This window comes from Herpailurus yagouaroundi, unplaced genomic scaffold (genome assembly GCF_014898765.1).
Source record: "Herpailurus yagouaroundi ecotype Mexico unplaced genomic scaffold, PumYag 180, whole genome shotgun sequence".
Taxonomy (NCBI): Eukaryota; Metazoa; Chordata; class Mammalia; order Carnivora; family Felidae; genus Herpailurus; species Herpailurus yagouaroundi.
In genome coordinates, this window is record NW_024412411.1 from 1,805,135 (window position 1) to 1,822,370 (window position 17,236).

General features: G+C 49.7%; 3 protein-coding genes across 13 annotated transcripts in view; 2 read left to right on the forward strand and 1 right to left on the reverse strand.

Moving 5' to 3' along the window:
* The window catches only part of RNF121 (ring finger protein 121), a 91,390-nt gene that overhangs the window by 70,613 nt on the left and 3,541 nt on the right, over positions 1–17,236 (forward strand). The window contains exons 7-9 of one of the 3 annotated variants that reach the window (XM_040489200.1): positions 7,285–7,418; positions 8,048–8,149; positions 9,870–11,268. In XM_040489200.1, coding sequence (XP_040345134.1) covers positions 7,285–7,418; positions 8,048–8,149; positions 9,870–9,948 — 315 coding nt within the window. In that variant the 3' untranslated portion in view covers positions 9,949–11,268. Of the gene's footprint in view, positions 1–7,284; positions 7,419–8,047; positions 8,150–9,869; positions 11,269–17,236 lie in introns of those variants that run through there. The other 2 variants (XM_040489199.1, XM_040489201.1) reach the window with 2 other exon arrangements.
* IL18BP (interleukin 18 binding protein) lies at positions 12,499–15,589 on the forward strand. 3 transcript variants are annotated; one of them, XM_040489210.1, is made up of 6 exons: positions 12,499–13,099; positions 13,445–13,538; positions 13,871–14,068; positions 14,717–14,840; positions 14,930–15,077; positions 15,284–15,589. In XM_040489210.1, exons 2-6 carry the CDS (start codon positions 13,517–13,519, stop codon positions 15,365–15,367), a joined length of 576 nt encoding a protein of 191 aa, XP_040345144.1. In that variant the 5' UTR covers positions 12,499–13,099; positions 13,445–13,516; the 3' UTR covers positions 15,368–15,589. The 3 variants fall into 3 exon arrangements, with proteins under 3 accessions (XP_040345144.1, XP_040345146.1, XP_040345145.1); XM_040489212.1 differs by having other exon boundaries at positions 12,499–12,752; XM_040489211.1 differs by lacking the exon at positions 12,499–13,099 and having other exon boundaries at positions 13,106–13,538.
* Positions 15,877–17,236, reverse strand: part of NUMA1 (nuclear mitotic apparatus protein 1) — a 72,928-nt gene continuing 71,568 nt past the window's right edge. For all 7 annotated transcript variants that reach the window (XM_040489182.1, XM_040489184.1, XM_040489183.1 and 4 more), the window contains 2 exons: positions 16,956–17,177; positions 15,877–16,607 (listed from right to left, as the gene is read on the reverse strand). In XM_040489182.1, coding sequence (XP_040345116.1) covers positions 16,596–16,607; positions 16,956–17,177 — 234 coding nt within the window. In that variant the 3' untranslated portion in view covers positions 15,877–16,595. The remainder of the gene's footprint in view (positions 16,608–16,955; positions 17,178–17,236) is intronic.

A 17,236-nucleotide genomic window follows, 5' to 3' on the forward strand; every position in this document is an offset into this window, starting at 1 on the left:
GCCCTGGCAACAACCATTTTACTTTCTGCTTCTATAAATTTGACCACTCTAGGTGTACCTCATGTAAATGGACCCATGCAATATTTGTCCTTTGTGATGGCTTATTTCACTTAGCATAATGTCTTCAAGGCTCACCCATGTTGTTGCATGTGTGTCAGAATTTTCTCCCCTTTTCAGGCTGAATAGTATTCCACTGTGTACCTCAATTTTTAAAAGACTAAATAAATAAATAAATGTAGCCGCTGAGATAATAAAATTCCATTGTGTGCCTATGCCACATCTCAGTCCCAGTTGTTTTCATAGTCTTTTGTACATTCTTTGATCACAGCTCTAATCCCAGAGAGTCATAGTTGATTTTGAAGCTGTTCCATCTACCAGGTCTGGAACTATGCTGACTCGTCTTTTGGTCCCCCTTGAGAGTGGTTTGACCTACAAAGATCTGTGATTAATTAACTTAAGGCATGCTAGAAATGAAACCATAAGGTTTACAATTGTATTAACATGCATTCTCAATTCCTTTTTACTATTCTGCACTACTCTTGTTTAGTGCAGAATAGCTGTTTTGCCTCACATGGAGTAATTGTAGTATGAACTAAAGTAACTCTTGTGTCAAGGGAACCTTGGATGGTGTTTTTTTGTTTTGTTTTTTTCCCCAGCTGGTCACTGTGAGGTCATGAGCTTGTGATAATCAGTCATATAGTTTCCATTCATACCCAAAAGTCATGTTGGGTGGGGGTAGGGGGACAGAGGATTGTGAAATAGGCAAGCCTGTTTTTCTGGGGCTCAAAAGAGAGAACTGTTGGGCAGGCAGGGTAGTGGCACATTATTTCTGCTCCATTAGGCCATGAGTCCTGCCTCATGCTTTCTTCTCAACAGGTTTCTGTGCCCCAGACAACATTAGGACAGGACTGGCTGTCCATTCATCTGTCTGAAGTAGTGGAAAGAGCTAGGGGGTTAGAGTCAGACCTCATTTCAAATTCTAATCCACTTTTAATTAGCTATGTATTCTTGAGCAGGTTACTTTACCTCTCCGATCTTGTTTTCTCAGATGTAATAATATTACCAGACATAAAGAATTGTAAGGAACAAACAGGTTAATGCACAGCATTTTGCAGAGTAGCTTGGCCCATGGCACGTAGTAGAGGATGATGATGGTAGCTGTCATTTGTCCAGTGTACCTAGCATATACTAGTGCTTGCTAGAAAGCTACCTGTTTTGTATATGTGATCACCTGGAGCAGAGAGACCCTGTAGAATTTGTCTTTGTATCTTCATTACCCAACACACAGATCAAGACACAGAACAGACCAATCCTAAATCATGAGCATATGCCAGTTGTCTCTTGGATGCCATCTATTGTCTGAAGTCCTCTCAGACCATTCTGTCACATGGAATCTCTTCTATAACCCTGAGAAATGGATATTTTATTCAGTGTTTCACCAAGTTTCAACTGACCAGGCACCAGCTCAGCTTTGCCACCAGCTCTCTCTGACTTCAGACGAGGCCCTCCTCCTTGGGCATCAGTCTCCTCCCCTGTCGAGAAGTGGTCAGACTGGGTGAGCTCACAGGGCTTTCATGGTGTATACATTCTTCACTGGTGTGGCATGCAACTCCTCTTTGTTTCCTGAGCCCCTGCTGTGCACAAGCGCCTGTGTTGGGTTTTCTACTCACAGATTTGCACCCATCTTTCCTCCTTCCCTCTAGTTACAGTGGAGAAAATGTCCTTTCTCCCATCACAAGCCAGCCATGCCTACACTGTGGATTCCATACCCTCTTCCCTTCTCAGGGACCCATTGTGCTATCAACTTCCTTTCTCACTCATGACTTCAACTTCTCCTTCTCTGCTAGGCTCTTCCCATTAACTTTTGAAGCATTCTTTTTCAAAAAACATCCTTTCTTTGACCTACTTTCTCCTCTAACAACTGACCCATTTCCTGTCCTTCACAGCTAAACTCAGAGAAAGTTCCTGTCTCCTTTTGATTGCTTTCCACATACTCCTTAGTTCATTCTAATCTGGTCTCAGCTTAAACCCTTCCTCTGAAATGACCTTTTTATTCAGGTCACCAGTGACTGTGTCACTAATTCTGACCTCAGCAGCCATCAGTTGCTCAGCCAACTATAGAATTGACTCAGCCACTCTATACTTCTTAAAAGGGTCTTTTCTCCTTGGCTTTTGTGATGCATCTCTATCCTGCTTTTCCTTCGCTGTCTTCTATAGCTTGTCCTCCCTGGAATGTCACTATTCCCTGAGCTCATACCTAAGGCATCTTCAATGCACTTCACCTAGGCATTCCCCTTTTCTTTTTCTCTAACTTTCTGGACCTCTAACCCAGCACTTTTTTCAGTACCATATCTTTAGTCTTCTGCTATCTATTTGTCATCACCAGTCTGTCCACTCTCAGTTTTTACTGCCATCAAATTAGCCCAGACGTCCCCTTAGCGCACGTCTCCAGCATCTCTTGCTTTTAAAGAATTGTCCCTTAGCTGGCCTCTGAATTCATGTTGGCCTCCTCTCCACTCCATTTTCCACGCAGGAGACAGAGTAATCTTAAAAATTCGCGTCTGATCAAATGCCTTAGATGACTTTCCATTTCAAGTCCAGAATTCTTCATGTGGCTGAGAAGGTGTCACAGTTTTCCTCTTTCTCACAACTCTAGCCACATTGGGTTCGTTTTAGTTTCTCAAGTGCACCGGGCTCCTTTCCACCTCAAGGCCTCTTCCCTCTTCTGCCTTTCTTCCTCTCCTAATGCCCACCACCCATTACCTCCCAGCCTCAAGAAACTTCTTGTCACTCTCTCAAGGAAACCTCCTCACGTGACCTAGGCCTAGTTAGGAACCTCTTTCTTACCCCTGTACTGCCTTTTTAATTCTTATTTTAGCCTACTTAGTAGTTCTTATTTTCTATAAGTATTTAAAAATTTTTTTAAGTTTGTTTATTTTGAGAGAGATAGCAAGCAGGGTGAGGCAGAGAAAGAGGGAGAGAAAGAATCTAAAGTAGGCTCTGCCCTGTCAGTGTGAAGCCCGATGCAAGGCTTGAACCCATGAATCGCGAGGCCATGACTTGAGCTGAAATCAAGTCTGACACTTAACTGACTGAACCAACCAGTCGCCCCAGTATTTATTTTTTTAATGTCATTCTTTTGTAGCTGTAGGTTCCATGAGGTTAGAGGTCAGGTTTATGCTCTTCTAGCATTATATCCCCAGGATATAATGGTCCAGTGGCTGGTACTTCAGTAGGTACCCAATATATTTTGATGGAAGAGGGAAGGGTTTGGAAGGCTTGCTCAAGTTCATCAAGGTGGTAAGTGACAGAAGACTGTACTTAGGTCTGTCTAATCCTAATAAACCATTGGTCCCCCTGAGTCTATTCTAGCAAGGGATCAGGCTCTTAAGGTTAAACTGAAATCTGCCTTTCTGTATTTTACCCAACCCCACTTCAGTGCCTCCTGATACAGTCTCCTGTGTGGTCTCTGTGAGCCCTGGGGGTGTTGGGCCTTCCTGGTTTGACAGCTTACCTGAGGGCTTTGTTGAAACACTGTAGTATTTGACTCTGCCTGCCTGTTTCCACATTAGCCTTGTGGGAAGAACTCCAGAAATGAGGGGCCTAAGACAGATACTTTTGTGACCTTCTTTCTTTCTGTCTTCACCTCATCCAAGTTCTCTTTTTGATCCTTCATCCTTTATTTTTTTTCTTTTTTGAGATTGAGACAGAGCGCAAGCAGAGAAGGAGTAGACAGAGAGGGAAAGAGAATCCCTAGCAGGCTCCGTGCTGCCAGCACAGAGTCTAGTGTGGGCTCGAACCCACAAAACTGTGAGATCACGACCTTAGCTAAAACCAAGAGTAAGTCGGATGCTTAACCGACTGAGCCACCCAGGCACCCTGATCTTGCACCCTTGGCCCCGGTGCTCTGGGGGCAGAACTCTGGGGTGATTTGAGGTTAAGCTCTTCCTCAGAGCTCTAAACCATCTCCTGAGTTGTAGCATTCTTAGTTCTTTTATTGCCAATGTTGTGGGCCAGAGTGAGTGGCCATATTCCTATGCCACGTGATTGTACAAGGACTCAGTGCCAAGCTGAACCCAGACCTCTTGGTCTCCCCTCTCTGTTTAGTTGATGTGCCTAGAAATTCTAAGCCAGAACACATTTCAGAGCCATCAGCCTGTCAAGCTTTGGGGAAGTGTTTCTCAGAGGTGCCCCCCAACACTAACATTATGAGATTCCAGCTTTTGAGAGTTGCACAATTCATAGACCCCCACAGGTTTGACCCTGCGTTCTGACTCTAGCTTATCCTTTTCCACTGCCTTTTGTACTCTGGATAAACAAATTGTAATTATTTGGATAACTGGCCTTCAGCAAGTTAAGTAGGTGATCATTCTGCAGATGTTACTTGGATGGGAACTTGGGTAGGAGTCAAAGGGTCTGGGTTCTAGTACCCTCTTGTTTATTTCCTCTTCTGCGCTTTGGTTTCCCCAGTGTTAGGGCTGCTCTAGTATTCTGTGATAAGTAGCACTCAACTTGAGCTACTTCAGAGTGTTTTACAAGGGAGGGAGGTGGGAGTGAAGGCAGGAAGCTCTGTATTCATGGACTCTTGGGGGCAGTGTGTTATCTCTGCCTTCTATCCTGGAGGAGTCTTGGGTTTGGATAGCAGTTCTGACGTCTGACAGAGGCTGTTCTTCAGGAGGACAGCTTGGAGCGAGGGAAGCTTCCATGTCGAGCAGAAGTTCTGGCAGGCACCTGGTGTCACCCTCTCATACGCCCTGTCCCAGCACCTGGGTGCCGTCTCCTCTCTCACCCAGCCTCAGGGCTTTGCCTTTTCAGAAGACATTTGTTTGCAAACAGAAGAAAAGAGAGAGCAAACTCAAGTTTAAGGACATACAAATGGCTAGGTATAGTAAACTATCTTACAGGTCCAGATGAATTGTAATAACAAACTCCAAAGTCTTTTTCACAGTCCATTATAGAGTCTAGCAAAATGTTTAAAAGTTCTGGAGATTAGTTGCACTGTGTGAATAGACTGAACACTGATCAACTTACATTTAGAAGTAGTTAAGATGTATATTCTATATTATGTGGTTTTTACCACAGTTTTTAAGGCAAGGGAAAGGAAAAAAACAATACATCTTAGAAAATGTCAAAAAATAAATTTCAAGTCTTTTCTCTTTGGGGTCAGGGGGAAATGCTATTTAGCTATTTAAGAATAGGGGCACCTGGGTGGTTCAATCAGTTGAGCATCCAACTTCATGATCTCAGGGTTCCTGAGTTCGAGCCCCGCATTGGGCTCTCCGCTTGTCAGCATGGAGCCCGCTGTGGATGCTCCCTCTTCTCTCTGCCCCTCCTCCACTTGTGCTCCCTGTCTCTCTGTCTCAAAAATAAACCTTAAAAAAAAAAAAAAGAAAGAAAAGAAAGAAGGAATAAACCACATGGAAAGTATACAAAATTTGGAGTTTGTTTTTGGAGCATGGAATTGGTTATTGTAATTCAGCATGGTAATAAATAATCTTTAATCTAAAAGTAATGTATGTTCATTAAGGAAAATTTGAGTACAGAAAAGTAGACAAAAGAAAAATACCACCTATGGAGGGGCACTTGAGTGGCTCAATTGGTTAAGCATCCGACTTTGGCTCAGGTCATGATCTCACAGTTCGTGAATTTGAGTCCCACGTCAGGCTCTGTGCTGACAGCTCAGAGCCTGGAGCCTGCTTTGGATTCTGTATCTCCCTCTCGCTCTCTGCCCCTCCCCCACTCACCCTTTTTCTCTTTCTCAAAAATAAACATTTAAAAAAATTAAAAAAAAAAAAAAGAAAAGTACCACCTATGATGCTACTACCAAACCATCACTGGTGTGAGCATTGTGACACATTTCCTTCTGATCTTTTTGTATAGATTTGGGCTTGTCTTTACATATGGTACCAATCATACTATGCCATCAATTTTTGACACTTACTGTTACACCTCAGGCTTCCTGTTGACTCGCTGCCTGTTCAGTCCCTTGAGTGTGTACCAAACTTATTTAGGCATTCTCCTATTCTGAGTCATGCATGGTTATTTCCATTTCTTTGCTTATTTTTATTATTTTATGGTATTTTTTACAGTGGTAAAGTATATGTAACTTAAAACTTCACTATTTTAGCTATTTTTAAGTGTACAGTTCAGTGCATTAATTACATTCACAGGGTTGTGCAACTATCACCACTATTTCCAAAACTTTACATCACCCCAAACAGAAATTCAGTGCCCATTAAGCAATAACGCCCCATTCCCTTCCCCCCAGCCCTTGGCTACCTCTAACCTACATGTGTCTCTGTGAATTTGCCTATTCTAGATATTTTGTCATATAAATGGAATCATAATATTTGACCTTTGGTGTCTGACATTTCACTTAGGATGTTTTCAGTGTTCATGCCTGTGGTAGCATGGATCAGAACTTCATTATTTTTATGACTGAATCATATTCCACTGTACGCGTATACCACATTTGGTTTTATCCATTCATCTTTTGATGGACACTTGAGTGGTTTCCACCTTTTGGATATTGTGAATAATGCTGCCTTGAGTATTGGCTTACAAATGTGTGTTTCGTTTTTGTTTTCATTTTTGGGGGGTGGGTACATGTAAGAATGGACTTGCTGTGCTGTGTCATATGGTAATTCTATTTAACTTTTTACAGAATTGCAAAACTCTTTGCTTCTTTAATTATAAATAATGCTTAAATGAATATCTGTATACATGAGGCTTTTTTGATATTTTTACTTCTTTACCTTACTTGAAGTGACATCAGTGGGCTAAAGGGCATGGCAGTTTGAGATGCTGTCCGAATGCTGTCCAAAAGGAGTAAGCCTCTTTTGCTGTTGCCACAAGTGTCTGGGAATGCCCTCATCACCATACCAACATTGCACCAAAGATATTTGACTGTTTTTAATCTTAGAGAAGAGATGTTGTCCATCCCTAGTGGAAGTATAGTCTGGCCACAGAGCGGCTTACCTGACACAGCTCTGGGTCGCCAGCCCTGAGTCCTCCTACCTCTGATTTCCTTGTCCCTGATGCTGACTAGACCAGTGTTCAGGTCCTACTGGGTCTGACTTCCCAACCCATCTCTGGTGTCCCTTTCTCCCCATCGACCTCGCAAAGATGAGGTGAATTTGGCATATAAAAGATGTTCTCTAGCTGTGGGACCTCCCCCCTGGCACTTTGCCTCCTCTTCAGAAGACCTAAGTCCTCTGTGGTACCTTCCTACTTGGGCTGATTCTCACACCTTTCCTGTCTTTTCCTCTTGTTCTTCTCTCCCAGTTCTACAGCGAGTCAGGCATGCCTACCAAACACCTCTCGGACAGTGTGTGTGCCGTGTGTGGGCAGCAGATCTTTGTGGATGTCAGTGAAGAGGGCATCATCGAGAACACATATAGGCTGTCTTGCAATCATGTGTATCCTGTCTGGAGCCCCTGGGCCACATCTCTCCTGCCACATGGCATTCTAGTCAGGGAGAGGAGGGGGTGGTCATGACCCTGGCATATTGTCCAAACCTTGAAGTGTGAGAGAGTCACAAAAGGGCAGACATTTGGGTGGTGTTCTTTGCTAGAGAAACTGACGCCCAGGAGTGGAAATCGCAGCCTCCCTCACTCTTTTCCACAGCTGGGGGCCACCTATGTAAACAGTGTTTATAGCCTGGCTGGATCAGAAAGGAGCCTGAGGCTGCACTAGCTGCCTTGAGGTTGGCTCAGTCACAGAGAGGAGCATCCTCTAGCTGGATCGCTCAGTATCAGAATCTAGTCTCCCTGAATGACACTTCCAGTATTTATCATGTGCTTACTCAGCGCCCATTCTGTGCCATGTATTCTCTCCATTTTGCCCCACTACAACGCTGTAAGATAGAGATCATTTTCCTCTCTTCACATGAGAGGAAACAGGGTCAGAGAGAAAGGATGTGTCCATGGTTATACAGCTAATAAGAGGTGAAGCGAGGATTTGAACCTTTCTCCAGGGCTAGTGCATGGGCATGGGGCTCCAGTGCCATCCCGGCTGCCTACCATTTCCCTTGACCAGTGGTACTCAGATTCCACGAGTTCTGCATCCGCGGCTGGTGCATTGTGGGAAAGAAGCAGACATGTCCTTACTGCAAAGAGAAGGTGGATCTCAAGAGGATGTTCAGCAATCCGTATCCTTTGTTTGGGTTCTTGCTGGGAATGGGCAGTGGGAAGAAAGTCCTGGCCAACCCTCTGCATTTGTGTCCTTCTGTGGCCTTTCCTCCTGCCCCCAACCTGGTACATACCCACCATTCCATTTAGCTCGTGATCTAGGAAAGTAGGGGGTGGAACATGGGACAGGACCAGCAGCTCAGATTCTCATCATAGTTCTAGATCTCCCAACAGTAAATTGATGGCAGTAGCAGCCCAACTTACTGTTTGCTCACTGTGTGGTTGGCACTTCAACAAAGTGCTCTGCTCACATTATCTCATTTGATTCTCTGGCAACTTGGTGACCTTCCTCATTTTACAAATGAAATGGTTTGGAGGTTGAATAACCTGCTCAAGGTTATATAGCTAATGAGTAATGCCTTACCTGTGACATGTGAGGCTAGAGACAGGCTCTGTGCCTCTGCGGGGCCTGCAAGATGCAAGGATGGCTGAGGGACTCCTTGTTCCCATCCACTTTCAGCCCGGGACCACTGCTCCTCTGAGCTATGTCCTGTACCCTCTTGGCCTTCCCCACTTTGCCCTCACCTTCCTCTTCCTCCTCTCTGCCTGTCTGTTGGAAATTTCCCAGTCACTACTCTGCCCCTGCCCCTCCCCCCACTTCACTTCCCCTGGGATCCAGGGGCCCAGGTTTCTCCCTTCTCCCTACCCTGACTGCTCGCTCACTTGCTCTGTCCTTCCCCTCTCTCCTCCCTCTCTCTCCTCCCTCTCGCTCTTCCCTCTCTCTCCTCCCTCTCTCCCCTTTTTCCCCCCTCTCTCCCTTTCCTTCCATACCAGGGCTCCCTATCCCCTGGTCACTGGCTGGGCTGGGCAGGGGCCACTGCATTCCCACCTAGCACATTCCCACAGCCCCTGAACAGGAGGCTCTGGCCTGTCCCCATAGGTTTCTTGTTTGGTTATTCCAGGGTCTAGTTCAGGAACAGTTAAGTAACTCCATGGTAGAGCTGAGACTTGGGGCTTCCCTTAGTTCCCAGGGATTGGGCCAGGCTGCTCTTTCTAATGCTATTGGAGGGGTTCCCTCACAGTGTCGTGATGTTCCTTTTCTGCTTTCCCCAGAGCTGGATTCCCAGACTTCCTCTCTAGATGTCTGGCCCAGCATTTAGTTATAAAGTTAAAGGAACGGAACTGATCTCTGGGGCCTTTTGGCCTCAGTAGGGCCTGGTGTTTAGTGGTGGGTGGGGATTCCTTAGAGCCTCTGCCCAGGGTTATCCCATGACTAACTTGTTCCCTGCTCTCTTCCAACTCGGTCCCTAGACTCAGCCCTTTCCTTGACCTAGAAAGCCTTCATTGTGGACATTACAAGAACCTTTGGGGTTACTTTATCGCATTGTCCACCTCCCTGCAGCCATTGGCACAGATGCACTTACAGCAGTCTCAGACTGTGTATTCTTACTTAACACCAATGGGTCCATCTTTGAGAAGGTGTTACATGGGAGGCCCTCTTCTGCATGTTGGTCTTAGTTTAGTTTCACCTTTCTACCCTTCTCCCATGTCTGTCCTGTCTTCTGCATTGGTTCCCTGTTCTCTCCTTCCCCCATTCTCTGGGTTTAGCCCTTCCTTCTGACATGGAGAGGCTGGCTGGGGCTTCCTCTCCTTGTAGGCTCATTTCTGTGGAGCAGCTGAAAGTGTGGGCAGACCCTCTCACCCATCCCCTAGTCCAACCTTAGCAGCTCTTACACATAGCCTCTTTAACACACTGACAGCTGGGAGAGGCCTCACGTCATGTACGGGCAACTGCTGGATTGGCTTCGATACTTGGTAGCCTGGCAGCCTGTCATCATTGGCCTGGTGCAAGGCATCAACTACATCCTGGGCCTGGAATAGTCAGGAAGAAGAGCATCCACCCACTATGGACCTCAGGGCACTCTCCTCCCTGCCCTCCAAGACCTACTGGGTGGGAAAGACTCAGAGGGGCACTTGGGCCACTCAGGACCCCTCCGGCTGTGTCCGGGCTGGGGAGGGAGACGATGGAGAGCCAGCCAGTGGGGCTGTCAGCAGTGGGGGCTTTTTAAAAGAATACTATTTTGATGAATATATTTAAAAACCTTTTTTATTGTGGAGCATAGGAATTGCCCCAACTCCTCCAGGCCTTACCCTCCTTGCTTGAGCAGGGTGGGAGCAGAGACACAACATTTTTGGTTTAAAGGAGCCTTCTCATCTCTGGCTGAGAGCCTCAGCCAATCCCACCCCCATCTTTCCTTCCTTCTGTGGGGCTCCAGTCTGGTTCGCTCAGTGTGGGAGAGCCAATGGGCTCTGCCTGGTGCCACAGATGTGCACTGAGGGGTGAGGTATCTTCTTCCCTCCTCCCTGTCTGGGCCTGGGATCGGTATTGTGTCTGACTCTGTCTTCCCTTGTCCAGGTCCCATAGACTGGTTGAGGCAAGTGGAACCTTGTGACTTTTCTAGTGAGAGAAGCCCTGGAACCTCGTAATCCATTGAGGATGTGTTTGGGGGCAACCAGAAACAGCAGCAGCTTGGGTAACCTGCCCCCAAGCTGGGCTGTACTCAGGCAAGAACAGAGTCTATCCATGTGTAGTTGGGCCATGGGGACTGCTATGGGTGGCAGTGATTGAAGGCCCCTTATGTGAACAGAACCTTTAGCCTGGAAGTGGTGACACGTGCCAAAGGCTACCCTGCCACATCACTCACTTCCTTCCCTGAAAGCCTGAGAGAGAGTATGTGCGTCTGTTTGTGTGTAGCAGAAGGACTATGACAGTTAAGACTCCTCCCTGTCGTCAGACAGTGTTCCCTTGAAGCAGCCAGGGGATTCCCAGCCCAGGGAATGTCCCTCTGTCAGCTTCCACGTTCATGGGGCCTACCCGGGCCTGGCAACAGGAGTGGTGGTGGGTGGGAAGAGAAGCAGGCAAGGCCCAGGCAAGGGATCTAAAAACAGGTTCCAGGTAGGCCCCAGCTCTGGCCCTAGGAGTTCTGAAGGAAGTGGGAGGGTAAACGTGGGCCCTCAGCACTGGGTTCCTAGGGAATATGGCCCAGCTGGGCTTGCATCTTCAAGCACAGCAAGAGCCAAGCAGGATCTTGTCACTCCATTCTGAATAAAGCTCCGTGAGCTGGGTTGGAAAGCTGAACATCCATCTTGCTTTATTCTTCCCTGGGGTCCCTGGGAGTACCTTGTCTTTGCTGCCTTTTGCTATTCCCATTTGAGAGCTGGATCCGAGGGGTAGTTGGCCCCACCCCTTATCCCTGGGAATAGTGTGATGCCAGGCTCCTGTCCTGTGGCAGAAGGGCCCTGGGGCATCACTGGGTGACTCTCTTCCTCACCTCCTGAGGTCAGTACCCTGTTGCCAGCACCTCTTCTCATGAGCCACTCTCAACTTTGGCTTCTCTCACCCAGCTGTGTTTTCCCATAGTCCCCCACTGCTCATGCTGGTGCGCCCAGTTGAAGGGTCCAGGGATCATTCTTTCACTTTTGTTCCCCCTGTACTTCAGGCTCATGTGAGAAGCCAAGACCAGGTTGTCCAAGGCTCTCTTTTCATACTTCAGCAAGCCTGAGTCCCATGACCTCCCAGTGGCCCAACTCTTGTCTTGGTTCCACTCTAAGGTAGAGTCCTGTCTCCTCTTCCTCCATCCCCACCCCACCCCCAAAGGACTGTCTCAGAAGCCCCAGGCAGCCTTGCCTCCTGACCTGATGGCTAGAGATAGGGGCACTCCCAGGGAGGAGTTTCATGAACTCCAAACCTAGTTCCATCTCCTGGCTTCCCTGGTTCTGTTCTGGGCATCCCATCACAGAGAACACAGAGACCACAAACCTCAGACACTTGGGTCTTGTCCTTCATGCTTAATCACCAGTCCTGGTCTTTCTGCCTCTGCAGACACTGGCGAGACCCTGATAGTGGATGCTTACTCCAGTTTTGCATCCCGGGTGCCTCACTTAACCTCACCCTAGTCCTGGCCCTGCCCCAGCTCCATTTGTCCCATCAGCCACCAGACTGGTGCATTCATATAGCTCTGTTGCTGAAGCCAGCGCTGGGCTGCTTGCTCCCCTACTTCCCTGGGAGGCGCCCTCTCCTTTTTAGGGCCAAAGCTCCAGTTTATGTTCCAAGTCCTCAGCTTGACTCTGAGAGGTTCCTGGACACAAGGCTGGAGAGTGCTGTCAGCATAGTTCCTGTGTCATGGCTCATGTGGTTCTGGACACAGCTGGACTGAGTGTTGAGCTTTGAAGGGGGGGATTCTGAAAAAGAGGGCTCTTTGGGGCTTCTTGGGAGCCAGGTAGGGGGAAATTTAGACTTCCTAGTAAACCTAGACCTATAGTTCTGGCCATATAGTTTGTGGGGTGGTGGGTGGGGGTGGGGTTGGTGGTTGGAGGGAGTGGAGAGCCTGAGAAAGGCCAGGATGACGGGCTGGTGTGACATTGAGCCTGGAGTGGTCAAAGCGATCCAATATGGGGCCCCCAGTGCCACGGAGAGCTGACCCCTTGAAGATCAGTGTGAATGTGAAAGAAGCATGAAGTCTGCTCGTGTAGAAGCAAAGGCTGGTTCCGAAGAGCAAAGGTGGATGCCAGAGTCCTAACCCTTGACTGGGACAGAAGAATCCATCTGCGGGAGACTCATAAGTTCATACCGTATATGCCCCTGGGAGGGTGAAGCTGAGCAGGGACGAAAGATCCAGTCTGATGCCACTTGGAGAGTAGGGGCGGGGGTCTGTGAGTTAGCAGGAAGGTTCTGGGCCATCATGAACTTCGGCTCCCAGAAGAGGTGCTGTGTACAGACTGGACCCAGACTGGCATTATGTGTGTGCCCTCTGTTAATAACTCAGAGCCTACTCTGGATTCCATGGTTAGAACAAAAGTGAAAGTGAAATAGAGGGGAGTGGAGAATGTTTTCCCAGAAGGATTTCACTAATCCTGTCCTTCCTGGAACCAGCTCCAGTGAAGAGAGCTTTGCCTCTCTTTGTGACGGGGTAAGTCCTTGGCCCCTCTTTGGGTCTGTTTCTCCATCCTTATAATGAAGGGGTTAGAGTGGACACATAACCACATAATGTTAATGGTAATTAGAGCTAGAGTGGGGAAAGACGGTTACTAGATGATCTTCAGCTTTGTTGCTACATTCTGAAAGAGCTCCAGCCTGTGCTGGATGGGATGCCTGGAGTAAATAAATAGCATTGCCTGGCAACCCACTCAGTTCAGATCGAGGGACGGCTGTGGAGTCTACAGGAAGGACAGGCCCATACAAATGGCTGGGATCCAGACAAGCCACTGAGAAGATGTGAGAGAAGTAGTTTACTCCCATTCTCCTCCCCCACCAGCCCCAGAGAGGAGGAAGTTGTCACAGTTAAATAGAGCCAGGCACGCCAGCTCCTTACACATCCGTCAAGACCATGAGACAGAACCGGACACCAGGTAGGACCTAGGGGCTGGCAAGGGCGGGTGGGGTAGGGCCTGAGAACAGAAGGGAGTGGAGCAGACACACACACACCCCCCCTCCGCCAGGGGAGCTCCACCCTGCTGTTGTGCTCTCCCTTTCAGCCTCTCTGTCCAGCCTCTCTCCATTCAGAAAGGGCCAAGAGGTGGGGCCTGAGGAGTCCTTCTGCCCCTCTGATTCCCTGGGCAGAGCCCAGGAATCTCGGCCAGAGCTGCATCCAGGCAGCTCCCTCTCCAGCCAAGATCCAAGCCAGGATGTTGAGCATTTCCAGGCAGACAGCAGTTGACCTCTGTGACTGTCCTGCCCTCAGATCCCAGGCCTTTGCCTGTCCTGCTCCTATGTGCCCACATAGTCTCTCACCTGGCTGGAGCCACACCTCTACCTCAGGCCACCACCGCTTTCACTGGCTCATCTGGGATCACAAAGGACCCCTGCCCCTCCGGGCTCCCAACAGCTAAGCAGTGCCCAGCAATGGAGGTGACCTGGCCGGAACTGGAAGTCCCACTGAGTAAGGAGCAATTCTGATGGGAGCCTAAAAGGGCACAGTGGTCAGGGGGTGAGCTGTGGGCACAGAGGGCCCAAAGGTGGGATTGACTCCTGAGCTGCCCCCTTCCACTGCCTTCTGCCATGTAGCCCCACCAGCCAGGGCAGCTTGCCAGAGCACTCGGCATCCCCTTTCCCACCCAGCATCATGAGTGTGGATGCAGGGCCCAGCTCCCAAGATGGGATGGAGAGAATTCAGACATAAGGATGGTCAGAGGACTCCCAGAGCCTTGACTGCAGTATGCTCCGAGGCCCAGCCTGCGCCCCACCCAAGCCCACTTGCCCTCTGGCCATCTTAGAGGAGCAGTGGCCTACTGCCTCCTTGACCAGGGGTCCTAGAGTCCCCAAAGCTGAGCACTGGAAAAGGCCATCTTGAAGAAACAGGGTCAGGAGTCGTCATCTGAACCAAGGACGCGTACCCATCCATATTCCTCTTGTTCAGCCCCAGGCCTGCCTTGTAGACAACCACACTTCCCCATTAACGGACTTTCCCACCTGGGTGGTGTGTACAGTAGTAATCCAGTTCCTGAATTGTGGGAGCCAGGGGGGAGGGCAGCATGGTGGAGGGGAGGGTGTGCTCTCCAGAAGGGCTAACAGCCACATGTGTCCCTAGATGGAATGCTGACCTTGTCCTGTACTGCCTGTAGCCGCTTCCCCCACTTTAGCATCCTGTACTGGCTGGGCAATGGTTCTTTCATCGAACACCTCCCAGGTCGGCTGAGGGAGGGCAGCATCAGGTGAGGGGTGCAGTGGCAAGGCTGGCAGGCAGGGGGGTGGTTGGGGTTCCTCCTATGGTCTTCTCATGGCCTTTCCTCCTCTGCTTCAGTCGGGAGCGCCGGGGCCCACGCACCCAGCTGCAGACGACCCTCATGCTAGAGGAGCTGAGCCCCACCCTGCGCAATACCAACTTCTCCTGTGTTTTTGCCGATCCTGAGCAGACTGCCCAGCGTCACATCGTCGTGGCCCAGCTCTGGGTGAGAAACCTGAGTGGAGGTTTCCACGGACAGGAGGAGTAGTATGGGGAGGATAGGGTGGGCTTTGCCCGGAGTGGCCTCCATTAACGTCCACTGTGCTCCCAAGCGGCACTTAGGATGCAGGCAGGGGAGGCATGGCCTGAAGAAAGGTTACGAGAGATGTCCCCACCCTTGGCCCTGAGCCTTGTCTGCCTTCGCTTCCCCAGGCTGGGCTGAGGACAGTTGCGCCCTGCACTCAAGAAACCTCACCCTCCAGCGGGTCCCCTCTGCCTCACCATCAAGACAGGTGAACTCCAGAACCTGGATGAACATCATTACCTGAGCTGCCCTTGCAGCTCAGACCTTCTTCTGCATCGACTTAATATTGTATTCTTTCTTTTTTCCCTTTAATGGACTCTTTTTTCCCTTTAATGGACTGTCCCAGGGAAGGGTGGGGGTAGATGCTGTTTCTGATCCACAGCTGCCTGGGTCCACAATGGGTACTCATAAATGATTTTTCAGTGGAGGCATGACGACATCTGCTCTGTCATTTAAGTCCTCATTCCACTTACAGAACTTGGCCCGTCCCAGGAGGGAGTGTGGGAAGAGGGGGACTATCACTCAGAAGCTAAAGACAAAACTAAAGTCCGGGAACACAGGCCCTCAAAAAAGTGTGGGAAGATCCTGTGGCCCCAGAAAGGCCAGGAGAAGGGATTTGAGAGAAGGCAGGTAGTCTGGGACACTCGGCAGGGACAAAGATATAAATACCCTAATGAACCTAAACTTCCCTTTTCCCACACAAATCAAGACAGCTCAGCACTTAAGGGAGAAAAATAGACTTTATTTACAAGTAATAACATTTAGAAAAAGATCCATCCCTGGCCCTTAAAAACCTTCCCATCACTCCAAAATCCCACCCCACTTTTAAGTCTGGGGAAGGGGGGATGAGGTGCAGCTGAAGACTGCTCCCCTCCCACTCCCCACTGCCACCCCCAGGCATGGGGCCTATCTGTTCTGGAAAAGAGCATCTTCTGGGCAGCTGAGCCCTTGGGTGGATGGGAGCATCTCTAGGTGCACCCGCTAGGTCAATGTCCAGTCCTGGACTTCAAAAGCAAGGGCCCTGCTAGGCCCAGCCACCACGAGCAGCAGGGACCAGGGCCTGCTCCTCCAATGGTCCCTTCTGGATTCAGAGGCTGAGGAGGATGAGGCTCTTGGGCCCAGCCACTCAAAGCCAGCCTCAAGTCTGGTTGTGATGGAGAAGTGACTTTGTTCTAAGAAAACGCCAGGAGGCAAGGTAGGGAGAAGACCCAGACACTCCAGGCCTCTGGGGACAACTCAGAACACCTCAGTTCACCTAGCGAAGGCTCCTGTGAAGATCCAGGTACCAGGCTGGGGATGTGGGCAGGCATCACTGTCTGTAGGGGTTTGGCCACTGCTGGCCTGGGAGCTGAGAGAAGGCACTGAAAGGGACAGAAGGAAAAGGACCAGGCGAGGTCGGCACTGAGGACACAGGTGGGGCCTCTCACTGGTCCTGGCCCTTCAGTGCTTTGCCTGAAAGAGAGAGAGAGACAGTCACTTGGCGGGAGACTTGTGATGCCAGCAGATACAGCTGGCCTTGAGGCCTCTTTTAGCTCCAAACCCCTCTGACTAGGATCCCTTCCTTGGTGTGACCTGGACACATCTAGCTCCAGGTTATCAGTTGCTGGCTGTGCTGAGTTGCCCTGTGTCTCCCGTCCTCAGGGAGCAGCTAGTAAGAGAGCACCTTCTCTTAGCCCACCCCCAGTGGCCTAGCTGGGCCACACAGTGGAAGCCTCCCAAGGGGTGGCCTGAGGGAGTACCCTGCTTCCACCCACTCTAAGAGTCCATCTACCCCCTTCCTTTCCCCGTCAGTGCTTCCACCTTGCCCTTGGCCCGAGGGGTGGCAGTGGCGGCAGCTATGGCAGCAGCAGTGGCGGCGCTGGCTGCGGTGGTGGCGATGCGAGGAGAGCGGCGGGTCCCGCTGCGGGTGTTGGGAGAGGCCTTGGATGGGGCTTTCTTGGAGGCTCCCCTCCGCAACAGGCTATTCCCGAGCTTCTTGGGTGTGTTGAGGATGTTAAAAGCCATCGACTGGCGGCGGTCAGCCTGTTGGGGAGGGGAGGGCTGTCAAACTGGGCTGCACTTGGGCCCTGCCAGCAAGGTCC

What these genes read in the sequence shown, in the direction of transcription:
- IL18BP (XM_040489210.1), top strand. Translation starts at nt 13,517, where the DNA reads ATGAGACAGAACCGGACACCAG. An exon ending in CTGAGGGAGGGCAGCATCAG is followed by an intron (nt 14,841 to 14,929) that starts GTGAGGGGTGCA and finishes CCTCTGCTTCAG; the next exon opens with TCGGGAGCGCCGGGGCCCAC. An exon ending in TCGTCGTGGCCCAGCTCTGG is followed by an intron (nt 15,078 to 15,283) that starts GTGAGAAACCTG and finishes TCGCTTCCCCAG; the next exon opens with GCTGGGCTGAGGACAGTTGC.